General features: G+C 35.6%; 2 protein-coding genes across 2 annotated transcripts in view; one reads left to right on the top strand and one right to left on the bottom strand.

Annotated features, from left to right (window-relative positions):
* The window catches only part of LOC103394898 (sodium- and chloride-dependent glycine transporter 2), a 12,048-nt gene extending 6,214 nt beyond the window's left edge, over positions 1-5,834 (bottom strand). The window contains exons 1-7 of the mRNA XM_025065837.1: positions 5,144-5,834; positions 4,528-4,662; positions 4,222-4,426; positions 616-748; positions 388-522; positions 206-309; positions 3-97 (exon numbers count right to left, since the gene is read on the bottom strand). Of these exons, the coding sequence (XP_024921605.1) occupies positions 3-97; positions 206-309; positions 388-522; positions 616-748; positions 4,222-4,426; positions 4,528-4,662; positions 5,144-5,270 (934 nt within the window). The 5' untranslated portion in view covers positions 5,271-5,834. The remainder of the gene's footprint in view (positions 1-2; positions 98-205; positions 310-387; positions 523-615; positions 749-4,221; positions 4,427-4,527; positions 4,663-5,143) is intronic.
* A 161-nt stretch (positions 5,835-5,995) lies between these two features.
* LOC103394910 (flotillin-2a) overlaps positions 5,996-13,469 on the top strand; it is an 18,190-nt gene continuing 10,716 nt past the window's right edge. Inside the window, exons 1-3 of the mRNA XM_017041472.2 lie at positions 5,996-6,202; positions 8,988-9,069; positions 11,441-11,624. Coding sequence (XP_016896961.1) covers positions 6,154-6,202; positions 8,988-9,069; positions 11,441-11,624 — 315 coding nt within the window. The 5' untranslated portion in view covers positions 5,996-6,153. The remainder of the gene's footprint in view (positions 6,203-8,987; positions 9,070-11,440; positions 11,625-13,469) is intronic.

Raw genomic sequence — 13,469 nt, 5'->3', positions numbered from 1 at the left:
GCCCTGAAGATGAGACATGTATCCAAAGGCAGAGAAAATGACAAATCCTGCCAGGATACTGGTGAAGGAGTTGATAACAGATATGGACAGTGTGTCCCTGCACACAGAGAGGATCCTCTTTAAATTTCATCTATAGCTGGTGTGTTCTGACGCAGAAAAAAAAAAATTAACAGGCTTTCCTAAGTTTCCTTGATGTTTGAATTACTTTATGATGTTGTTGTGAAAGGAGTTGTAGCTGGACATGGCCATTAAGGAGCCAAATCCAATCCCGATGGAGTTAAAGATCTGAGCAGCAGCGTTTACCCACACCTGTAACAAAAAGGACACACAACCAAAACGAATCATATTGAGTCAGGTTTTGTGTCTTTTAAATGCTTTCCCACTTACCTCCACTACAAGCAGTTTCTTCCAGTCAGGCACAATAAAAAAGGTAATTCCGTCTAATGCCCCAGGTAGTTGCACATTATTGATAAGCAGGGCAATTAGGATAACATATGGAAACAGGGCTGTGAAATACACCACCTGGATAAAAAAAGAAGCCATAAGTCACATCATTTAGTCAGCCTTTAACAGTGTTCCAATTCCAGTTTGTCCTTTCTTTTCCCTTTCCCTCACCTTGCCTGTCGATTTTACACCCTTGAAAATACATAAATAAATAAGGATCCAGGACAGGAGGAGAATAAGGAAGAGTGGCCAACGTATCTGTCCAGCCTCTTCCACTCCACTTGTGGGTTTTAGCATCTTGTATCTTTGGTGAAACAAAAAAATTTTTTATTACATCCGCTATAAATAAAGATATATACATGCACACAAACATACACACACAAACTGTATTTTTCTGCAGTATAAGTCGCACTAGCCAAAAGATGCATAATGAAGAAGAAAAACACATATAAGTCGCTTCGGAGTATAAGTCGCAACAGCCACCTAGAGTGCCCTCTAGCGGCTGTCAGTGTGAAAATAATGAACATGAAATAAATTTTCAGCAGTATAGAAGTAGCAGATACTGATGCACAAGCCTAGAGTGCCCTCTAGAGGCCGTCGGTGTGAAACAAACAAACGTGTGAAATTATATATTTTAATATATATGCTGCGCCTGAGTATAAGTCGCAAACCAAGCCAAAGGATGATAAAAGTGCGACTAATTTTCCGGGCGATAAGTCACACTTTTTTATAAATACAGTATACACACACACACATATATATAAATATATAAATATATATGTATACATATATGTATATGTATATATATTATATATATGTAAGATTTGTTAAAAATATAAATATAAATTTTTAACAGATCTTACTCAGCAGTCTAACCTTGAATCTTTGAGTTTTACGGTATGTTGGTCATGACCCAGTGGAATGGGTTTCTTGATAATTCCGTTAATACCAGATCTTTCACAAACAAGCATTACCTGAGCAGTACAAGTTTTTTAAATCTCATACTGTAGGTTGCCCTGCATGCCCTAAATCTAACTTCACATTTTACGACAACACCTGTGGTTATTTTGTGAAATCTGGGCTCTGTGAAAGAAGATACAAGCGTAACGCTGGTAAAGACCTGTTTTTGTTGTTGTTGTTTCAACATTCACTATATATATCATTGACAACATATTAAACTACAGAATTCTGACCAAAGCACTGGTCAATAAAACTAACAAATCATGACCCTGATCCTCAGCTAAATAATTGGCTTAAGAAATGAGCAGTAATCAAAATGAATTCAAGAAAATTCAACATAAATTGCTAAAACTGTGCAATGACAAAGTCAATTACTACTCATGGTAAATGTTAATCATTTTTTCTCTATTTAAAAATCTACTACATTTACTAATTGTTAGCGCATTTTCCATTGACATGCAATACAGTCTTGATATGTTTTTTTATGCACTATGAAAATAATTATTTTTTAGAATAATAAAAGTATATTATATTAAAGAAATATTTGTGCACATATTATATATTATAAATCAAACAAAGAAAACATTAAAACTGAAATTAAATTACTAGTTATGAATTAATTATTTAATACCCCTCTGGACTATAAATCACACTTTTTCTCCCACCTGTGGCTGGGTTTGCGACATATACAGTGGAACCTCGAGATACGAGCATAATCTGTTCCCCATAAAACCCATAATCCTGAGGTCGTAACTAGAGGTGTTCGTATCTCAAATCATTGTTTCCCATAAGAAATAACCGTATTCATCCGTTCCTCTAAAAAACGTCCTTATTAGTGCTAATAACAACATAAACATTTTTTAATTGCTATAGAGACATACACACACAAAAAAATATAGTATATAAGGATCCCTGTGATTTTATTATTAGTTCTTACGTTCGGGAAGAGAGTTGGCCCATACGTAGACACTTGATTCCATACCGTACTAAAAAATACATTACGTAAATTACATAAACTTAGAATTAACTAATCTTACATACTTTTTTTACATTTTCTTTTTTTTTCTTTTTTGTTGCTTTTTTCGATTTATATTCTTCTATTTAGCTGGCTCTACACTCATATTTATAGACAATTTCATGAGTTATTTCCGTGGTCATCATGCGTTTCTTCTTCTCACTACCATCCTTACCACTCACTCTCTTAGGACTCATCACTATTATGAAGAATGAAGAAAAACAGTAGATCACGTAGATAACGCAAACACAAGACGAAAGACTCGCGGGAAATGCGCACGGAAGTCGACGAATAAGTGAAGTGAACCAGTGAAACTCACTCGTATCTCAAAGCAAAAATTTTGCTCGAAGGCTTGCTCGTATCTCGTAGCACGTATATCTATGTCGGGGAGCTCGTATCTCGAGGTTCCACTGTATATTAAAATATATAATTGCACGTTTGTTTGTTTTCACACTGACAGTTGCGAAAGGGCACTCTGAGCTTGTGTACGAGTATCTGCTACTCCTGTACCACTGGAAATTTACATCTTCATTATTTTCACACTGCTACCTACTCTCCGTAGCAACTTATATATGTTTTTTTGTTCTTCATTGTGCATTTTTATGGGGAACAAAAAGGGGCAGCCAATGATCCTCTGTGCTGTCTTTACAACTCTCTGTAGCCTTTCCCTGTCAGTCAAGACAGTTCACACCCTGGCTATGACCTGTTAGACCTGTTGCCCTCTGGTAGGCGCTACAGATGCATTAAAACAAGGACAAATAGATTTAAGAACAGCTTCTTCCCTAACGCTGTAATCACCCTAAACTCCCATATGCACTGACCAGACTCTCTCCAGCTACGAATGTATCACTGTCACAATAATCTGTACATTACCTTGTTACATGTGCAATTTCAATCACGTGCAATAGTCCATTCCACTGTACAACATACATGCGCAATATGTGTCAACACTGCACCTACCTCCATGTATATTCTTACTTACCTAGATTCTTTTTATTTGCATATATATGTTATATGCATTTATATCTCTGTATATAATTTATCTTGCTTAAAATATAATATTATTTATATATATATATTATATAATACATATAATATAAAATATATATATTATTATATATATTAGAAATATATATTATATATAATATATATATATATTATATATATATAATAATATTATTATAAATATATAATAATAATATATTATTAATAATAAAATTATTTCTAATTCTATCCTATTCTATTTTTTGACTGGTGCGACTTATATTCTGGAAAATACAGTATGCGAGTTGTAAATTACAACTAAATTAAAATGATACACAGTACTTCTGTCTAAACAACAGAAACCACTGCGACAACAATCTGAGCGCACGCGTAGTCGTTTTCACACTAGGGTAATAAACTGTAAACGTGAATGTTAACAGTTTACGTGAGAAACATGAGTCAAAAGGCTGATTGTTGTATCACTACTTAATGAACTGACCTTTAGTTTCAGCTTCTCGGCAATGTCGATAAAGTGAAATACTGTAGGTCATAATGACACAGCAGGGTCTTTCTTTTGATAATGTCTTATCACACTCCTCCACTTTACCTGATAACCCTTGCTTGACGGTGCACTTGTGCGATTAAGATGTGTTTACAATTCTACAATTTCAGTTGACAAAATACTTTTTTTCACTTGCGTTATTTCCACTGGAGTAAGAAACAAATCAGCAGTTTGTGCTGAGAAAGCTGCCAAGTGTCCAGATGGACTTTAACCCAGCTCTAAACAACGTTATTCACGCCATTGCATCTGTCCTTACTTGAAGAACTCCTGGCTTGCGGTAGATGTGTAACTGCTGTTGGTTGCATGGCTGGTACAGTTGGGTGTGTTCCAAGTGTTGTTGCAGTTTTGCCATGGCAGTGGGTCCTGGAAGGAGCTAAAGAGATAATAGAGTGCCCAGGTGATGACAACATTGTAATAGGTGCACATTATGAAGGAGATCGCAACTGTTGCCATGCCCACTCCTAGAGATAAAAAAAGGGTGGTGTCTGTGTTATTTTTTATGTTCCAGGATTAGTTTGGACACATTTGAGAGACGGTCGTCAGCTATGCTTGACTCCTGTACCTTTTAGCAGTGGACAGGCATAAGCCAGAGCATGGACAGGCCCTCTCCTTGTGAACTGGCCCATGATCAGCTCCATGTGGAGAAGAGGAATTCCCAGTACCACCAGCATGAGCAGGTATGGAACCAGAAAGGCACCTGGAAATAAAGTCAACGAATATAAGTAACGAAGTAATGGTTACTTATACCAAAGTCCTGGTTGTCATTTTTATCATCATTATGTTGCTACAGTGCATATTATGCTGACATTTGCTGTTTAGCATTGTAAAGTTTTGCTGCATTTGTGTTACAAGGTTGTGTTTGGAATTTATGCTGAAGTGAAAATTGCAGTTAACAGGTGGCAAGAAATATAACCAAGAGCCCATAGAAGGAAAGGAAAGTGAACTACTTGTCATTGTGACAAGTAGTTATTTACCACTACTTGTTAACCACTAAGCCACCACTGCCCAATAGAGGTTTTAACAATTTTTGGTCATATTAGTTTTACATGCAATGTAAAAAGAGAGAAAATACAATATAACATCATTAACACAAATATTTTACAAACACCAAAATGTTGTTAGATCTCAAAGCACATTCCTCTAATATTTGGGTTCAAAAGTCTGTTTCTTTTTCTCACCTCCTCCACTCCGGTAGCAAAGATAAGGAAACCTCCATACGTTTCCCAGGCCCACAGCTGAGCCAATGCCGGCTAAAGTGAATTCTATCTGCCTGCTCCATGTTGGTCTGCCATGGTGTTGATCCATGTTTGCTGTTGTCGTCACCACAGTCACTCACAGGGTCCTAAAATACGCAGAACAGTGAGTGTATATCGAGCTGCTCTGTGTAATTTAACCTTGAAAGTTTATGATCTTTAATGATTACCTTAGAACAGACCTCCCAGTTCCATATAAACTGAGACATTTGTATAACTTTGCACATGTTTTTTAGTAACTAGAAGTCAACAGACCCTGAATTATATAAGGCTCACACCTACTTCTATAAACATTTTTAAAAACAGGTAAAATATTATCTTGCTCTCTCTCTCTTTCTTTTATTTTTATTTATTATTATTTATTTTATTTTTTTTAGCTTTGTTTTGTAACCAATCATTACACTAAATAATAACAATAAATCAATAGTGGGTGTAGTGGAGCAGTATAATGTCTAATCTACTCTCCTACTAAAACCATATCATAACCCCAAGAATGTGTTTGTGTTTGTTTATGCTAATATAATGTGTGAAACTTTGTAGTTTTGTTTTTTTTTTTTAATATTAATGCCTATTGTTGATTTTTTTTTCAAATGAGATGGCCAGTAAAATAATTATTGGAGTGACCAGAAATGTATTTATTTATTAAAAATAAATAAAATAACATTTCTCAAATAAAACTACTGTAGGACACTAGTAGTAACTGGTCTTATTTCGAAAATACCTAACGGAAGCTTTATGACGCATCCTCAAATAGACTCCATTTTGGAAAAAAAGAGAAACACATCGATAGGGGCGTGGACGGGAAGCCTGCGAATATTTCCAACAAAAAAAAGAGTCAAAATTTTGGTTAAAAATAGAAGCAACGTTGTGCTTTAGGTGGAATTATTCTTGTATGCGTGAAAGTGGTGCGAAGAGAACTTTATTCTTTCGGTAAAATGGGAAACTGCCACACCGTCGGACCAAACGAGGCCCTTGTAGTTTCAGGTATAGTAAACGATTCTTTTTTTTACGCGACGTGACATCGATGTTCAGTTCGGTGGTATTATTTAAAATGAATAATAAACATCCATAGACACCTTTCACCAGTATATGTTTACTGATAAGCTCATACATGTTAAAAAGCTTTCATGTAAAATCTCAGGACAGCCTCTTAATATATTAACGGTTTTCTGTAGTGGACGGGTCTACTCCCGTCACTCCCCAGAGTAAAGGAAAAATTCCTATTAACTCAGCCTTTAGAACAACCACATCGAAATGAGCTTAGTCTAAAGTCTAAATCTTAAAATTACGATTTTTATTATCGTCATTACACCAATAACATCCAGAGTAAGTTCATCATGTCGAATAGTGTCGTATAGTGTCGAGTGTCGTATAGTAATAAATCCTGGGGAACTAGTACTCGACATCCCACGGAGAGTAAATGTAGTATTTTGGTGGGCGGCAGGATAAAATTCCCAGGTTCACAAGACGTAATAATAACATGTTAAAAGTTGTACCTCCGCATACTTGCAGTATTTAATTTGACAACAGGTGGCAGCTTCCTTTCTTAATCGTAAATAAAAGGGTGCCATTTTATTTGGTTACCATCATTGTTCAAGGCTTCAAATTAGACACTTTCTAGCAAAAGTAGGAAATGGTCCGTAGGACTTCAGTTCTTTATATTTAGGAAATAGTGCTCTGGGGTTTATTGTTTATTTAATTTTGATTATGTTTGTGGTTTTCTTGTGTTTTCAGTTGATCTGCTTAACTATGATCTGAAACCAAAACATGATTGGGATTTAAAATAGTGAAAACATTTTAAAGATGCGTTGGAGAAAGGAAATGATTGTGTGTTGCAATAAATATGGTTTTCCGATAATCGTTATTACCCATGATGCATCGCGCCGTCTGCAATGTTGTGTGGCAAAAGTATTAGAAGTATTAGAGTATTAGAATATTAAATCAAAACATCATTAGAATTTACATGAAATCGTGTTTTGCTATTGATTAGATTTTACTTTTTTCACAAAAAATATATTTTTACTTTCTTTATTAAAATAAAAATAGTTTGATTGTACCAGTACATAGAAAATACTGATAACGATGGGATTTACGTTTGCATTGTGTACATTTGTCATGTCTGCAAAGTACATTTTGATATATTTTAATTTTATTGACATTGAACATATTCATTAAATAAAAATATAATGTAATTACCCGAAATAAAGTGTTCAGAACAGACTTTGTAATGCCTTTTTGGTTGGATCTGGGTTGAAATTAGTACGGTTAATACGTGAAAGCCGTAGCATCCTTTCTTCTGTCAAAATATCTTCCGTCAGCTTTCCTCGGTGACAGATTGCTTTATGTCAAAATACTTCATCTTGCGATCTCCAATCCCATATCAGTTGGTACAACCCCACACAACACAGATATTGACCATTATCGGTGTTCTTTTGTGTATTTATTATCAATCTATACGCTCTGTTGCCACACAAGCTGGTGGACTACGAAACTATGGGTGGAAGCGTGATGTCATCGGAAAACTATCTATAGTACAATAATTGCATTTAAAATTTGAGTACAAAGTTACACATATTTCCATACAGAGAAATGACTGGAATATTGAGGGTTGGGTATTCTTTAAGTGAATTTGAATACTCATTCATATGCCCCAAGCCTGGTGCCTTAACTGAGCAGTGCAGGCATGCAGGAATCTCAGTTATGTTGATTAACTGGAGGAACTGTGACTAAAATGGTGTGTCAAAGTGTTCTTTGCAGGCTCACTGAGGTTTACATTCGGGTTTAGCGTTAGTGAGGTCTGTTTTGTTTGTTAAATCATCAGCTCCACTTCAGTTTATTTTATAGTTGCCATTTATCCCAAATGCATTAAATAGTTAATGAAAAGATTGGGCACAGGTCACTGTCTTAACATTTTTCAAGAAAAAATATTGTAAAAGTTATTGATGAGAATCACAGCTTTATTGTCCACCTTCTTTTGCTATGTTATTTTGCTAATAGAGTATGTACAGTATTGCATGTGTGCCCATATGTAGTAAAGATCTAAAAGTCTACTCCTCCCTCTCCCACTCTGCTAGCAAGTGACAGCTGGGTATGTCACACTTGCTCTGGAGATTAAACTACCCCAGTCTGGTGTCACGAAATGGAACTCCTGCATCATTATTTACATCTGATCCAAAGAGAACAGACTTATTTTAAAGCTTTTGTTCTTGTGTCATACAAAGGTACATATTTGAATAGTATGTGTGTACTGGTAGTTTATCATTTCCTCTGTGGTGGTTATGTGTAACTTCCCCTAAACATGTTGATAATGCGTCTTCCAAGTGTTGTGGGTTTAATCATATGAATTACCAGAGCTGAATAAACAAGTTTCATCACACTTAGACAAGGCTGATAAAGCTCAAATTCAAGAGGAACCTTAAAGAAAGATTTATCACTTTGATTTGAAAGGTGTAGTTTTTTTTTAAATCAGTGAACATCTCTGTTTCAATTTATAAAATAGTTGCTTCCTTTTATGAGTTTAGCAACTGTTTCAGTTTTAAAGTCAGAAAATCCACAAATGTCAAATTTTTTTTTAAATCCACAAATAAACATTTAAAGTATACATACTATTTGATGTAACTAAATTTGCAAGTCAAATAATTTTTTTTTAATGTTGGCAAAATAAAAACAACTGTTTTACAGGACAAAAAAAAAGAACAATTATTCATTATCTTATCATATTCATTATCATATATCGCAATTCTATCTCAAAAAACATTTGTATCCACAGGTGGCTGCTGTGGTTCAGACCAAAAGACATATGTGGTTGGGGGATGGTCATGGGCCTGGTGGCTCATCTCTGACATCCAGAGGTAAGATGGTCTCTCCTGGCGTCAGTTTTTACCAAATTAGTTGTAGGTTTCCACACATTTACATCCCATGTAAAAGTAGTGATTTGAAGCCTACCTTGCAATATGTTAAACTGTATGTAGGATAAGTTTATTAGAGATGCAGTGATTGCAGTGTTTGGCTGATTGAAATTCTCTTTAATTGCCTGCATGTAAAAATAGTATAGTGTTCTTTAGCACAAAATTGATTCTTGTAACAGGTTGTTGTAATGAATTAACTCAGTCACAGGTTCTCTCCTCAGTTTAACAACTTTTAAAACCAAGTGCTTGTTGACTGGAATATTATTAGTATTAGGTGCTAATTCAAAATTAGCAAAATTGACAGTTTACTATAAATACTTGTCCAAACTTTAGTTGTAAAACTAATCGTGCTTCAGCCCACAGCAAGCTGCTGTTGTAGCATATTGTAACACAACTTAAAATGGCTAACATGGCTGTACATTGTTTTGGGTTTTTTTAATGTTGAATTAGGTTTGTTACTTAGAAAAACCTTGCAGTGACACAACACGGTTAACCTTTTAAATATATTAACAGAACATTAATTCTGTTCATCTTAGTTGTGATTGTATTTAGGAAAAATAAACAGCTCACTGTTTGACCATTAACCCATTTTGGATCTCCACATCACCTATAAATTGTATCTCGTGACAAACTTTTAGTGTGTTTCTCAAACTTTCCCTTAGGCTGATATTGAGAAGTTTTAGGGAGTAAAGTTACTGAAGCCGGTGCACCATTATCTTTTTAATTTAACATATATTAATAAACCCGTCTCTGTTTTTTCTGGTTTTAAATTTTGCGGTGTTTGTATTTCTCTAATTAACTAACCTTTCTTGCCCTTTTTGATGTTAATCTGTGCTGGCTGTGTGTCCACAACATTCTTTTATTACAAAAATCAGTTGGATATATTACATCTGTTAATGAAAATTTTAAAAAAAAACTGTTATAGATACAGACCTATTTGGGTCATGTTTAGTCATATATTACATCTATTAATGAAAATTAAAAAAAAAACAAATACAGACCTATTTGGGTCATGTTTAGTCTTAAGTCATTAGAGGTGCTATCCTGGTTGATGCGTTTGGGTTTTTTTCAGGGAAGCAACCATTTAAGCTAATAGCCTTGTACTTGTACAGCCAGTGGCTGGGCAGCATCATAAAATGGGGGAAGGGAGTGTAGCTTCCCATCCATGCTGCAGTAATCATTTTAGCGTATACATCTGTGACTCATGGATCTAGTTCTGGAAAGATACGAGAACAGGCGGAGCTTTAACTAAGAGAGTCTTATTCAACTGTTGATGGACTCAGGTCCTCATATCTTCTTTTCCAAACAAAATCAGTAGTTGTTTTATCATCATCACAAGTGTAGCTTCACAAAAACAGTGCAACAAAAGCATGACTATAGATAAGGTGTCTGTTTGCCAGTTGTAGGACATTTCTGTGTAATCACTTTGTGAATGTAATCACAAAGTCACAAGACTAAAGTATGCTGTCTACACATAATTTTTTTTTAAATCTTTTGGTTTAGTTTATGTCACATATGTCTACATTATTTTCACGTGTCCTCGCAAAAGTTAAGAAGAATTCAGTAGCCAAGACTGTTCCAGTCATGTCCGCACAAGCAGCACAGCAAGGCTCTGGTTTGTTTCTGTTGCCCTCTCCTTCTTCTTCTTGACCATGGTTACTGACTTTCCTAACAATTGTTGTTAATTTCACTGTTCTGCCTCTGCTACTCCTGCTGCCTGCCTGCCTGCATAGAATGTCTCTGGAGGTTATGACCATCCTCTGTCGCTGCGAGAATATCGAAACCTCGGAGGGCGTGCCCCTGGATGTGACAGGGGTGGCTCAGGTAATGCATTTCACAAGATGCTTAAAAAGCAGTGGCTGGTGCTTGAGACCAAAGGACGGTGAAGGAAACTGGGCCCAACTAACATGCTAACGCCTTCTTTGTATTTGGTGTCATTTCTCATCTTTAATGCTTTTCTCTGCGGCATGTCAAAAGGAGACGGTCAACAGCTTGAAATCTACCATAAAGCTAAACTCTGAGTTACTTATGACAACAGGGTCTATAATGAATACTATAAAAGGTTGTAGGAGGCAAAAGCAAAATGCAGTGCACAATATTTGTTATAAGTGTTAGGGTTATTTATATATAAAAAAAAAACACAGCATGTGGACAGCATTTAATTTTGCTATGTTGTTAGTGATCTGGAGTCCTTGGGTGAATGGTTTCACTTTGTCCTGTTTTTTTTTCCTCTGTGTTTTGGGCTTTCCCTCCAACTGCTTTCCCCTCCGAACATGTCAATTTTTATTTTATATTTTTTTTACATTCTTCACAGGATAACGCTTGAGATTATGACCCTGCAGCCCAAGTGTGAGGATGTAGAGACAGCGGAGGGTGTAGCTATTACTGTCACAGGGGTGGCTCAGGTAAATCACCACACTTTTTCTGGGAATGCCAGTTCAGACTCCACTAACCTTCCAACTCATTTCCACCCTCTTTTTTCCACTGGAATCACCTTATAATCACACCAGAGGTAGAATCTCTTCCAGTTGGAGTCAAGACTTACAAGTACACCTGCATATTTTGTGACGGGGCGTGAAAGAAAATCAAACAGATTTATGGTCAAAATGTTATCGACATGGTTTGTCCTATAAGAGGCAAAAGGATAACAAGGTGCCTGCTGTAAATACTCCTGAGTGATCACACGTGATGCACATTCTTACTGGATTTTCTCACTGTGGATCTCAGAAGTCTCTGAGAATCAAACTTTGCACTAATGCGGCCATATTTTCAATAAGAAGAAAGCGTATACCTAAATACACCATCACACATTTTCCGCTTAAACCACCAGTTTCTTAGTCCAACTTCATGACTTCACTTCTTCAACTAAATCTTTTATATGCCGTATATGAAGGCCGACATTCATCTCCGCGGTTTCATTAGTTATTTATGGGCCACACCTGATACAATGTTTTTGACCAAAGAGCCAAACTACTAAATTGCCCCACTGCTGATAGCTGCATACAATGGTTGTCCCTGCATTTTGAGGTCACCAGCCCCATCGCCATCCTTCAGTTAGCTGTGTTTTGTATGAAAGAGGTCAGAGGTTCAGAGAAGTCTTTTCTTTCTATAGCCCGAGTTGCTAAATGTATTAAGTTGTTCAGATTAATTCTGGGTGACACCATCAAAATGAGGAAGAGAAAATCCACTTTCAAAAAGATGTTTGGTCAAAATTGCTTTTTTTTTTGTGACGCAATTGTAATTACAGTATTATAAATAAATGGTCTGATCGGTCCACTTGCTTGATTATTAACGACAACATCAGGACAGTCTATCTAGGAAACTACGCCTACTTAATGTACCCATTTGTATTCTATACTTCAAATGAGGCGAGGACTAACAAAAAGGGGCATTTTGCTTGTTAAAATCAAGGAGAAAGATACTACACAAGTGTCTCATAGCAACCACAGTATGCCATGTAGACTACAATATTAATGACTTGTCTGCACTAACTGGAACAACACAACGCCTGAATGAAATTAGTGTTTCCACTGTTTTGGCCCTGTCCCAATGAAGGTAGATTATTTATTGACTTGTGATCTTGTGAACAACAAACTAATGACTGTTTGAAGATGACGGTTTGTTCAGGTTTTACCAGGATTTTGGTAATTATGACAAAAAACGACCAAAATTCACAATCTCAAAATTGTGCAAATTTCAGTTTACATACTGTATGATGGATGATATGTTTCACAGTGTGTGAGGTCAACTTTTTCTCTCACACAGCAATGCTGGAATTTTGAATTTGAATCAAAAGTTGATACTTGTTGATTATCTCAAGAAGCACAAAAAACAATTTTCAAAATTATCAAATCGGTTGAAGCAGAAATGAATACACAAAATACAGAATACACTCTGAAACAAAAACTACTACTTCTAGCATTTTGTGCGATTAAGTCAAGTCTTTTAGACAACAGTTTTGAATCCACTATTTAAAAAACAATGATCTTTGTCTTATTGCTCCAGTGTATAGATTCCCAGTAGCTTTCATCTTTTTCAGCAGTTATAGTCACCTGCCTGGTATACACCTCTTAAGTGAATAACTACAATCTCCTGTCATTTAATTCTTGTTAATTAGAATTGTGTAGTTTTAGGTTTGGATTTTCTCAAAGAACTTTAAATAGGGTGTACTCATTTTCAACATGGGCTTAAATGAATTTGTCAGTAAAATATCTTTTCAGTGACAGCAGAGTAAAGAATCTTGCTGGCGGTGGTGTACTCATTTATGCTGAGCACTATATATATATATATATATATATATGTATGTGTATATATATATATATATATATGTATGTATGTATATA

This window comes from Cynoglossus semilaevis, chromosome 19, assembly GCF_000523025.1.
Source record: "Cynoglossus semilaevis isolate Cse_v1.0 chromosome 19, Cse_v1.0, whole genome shotgun sequence".
NCBI classification, from domain to species: Eukaryota; Metazoa; Chordata; class Actinopteri; order Pleuronectiformes; family Cynoglossidae; genus Cynoglossus; species Cynoglossus semilaevis.
This window is presented reverse-complemented; position numbering and strand designations above follow the sequence as displayed.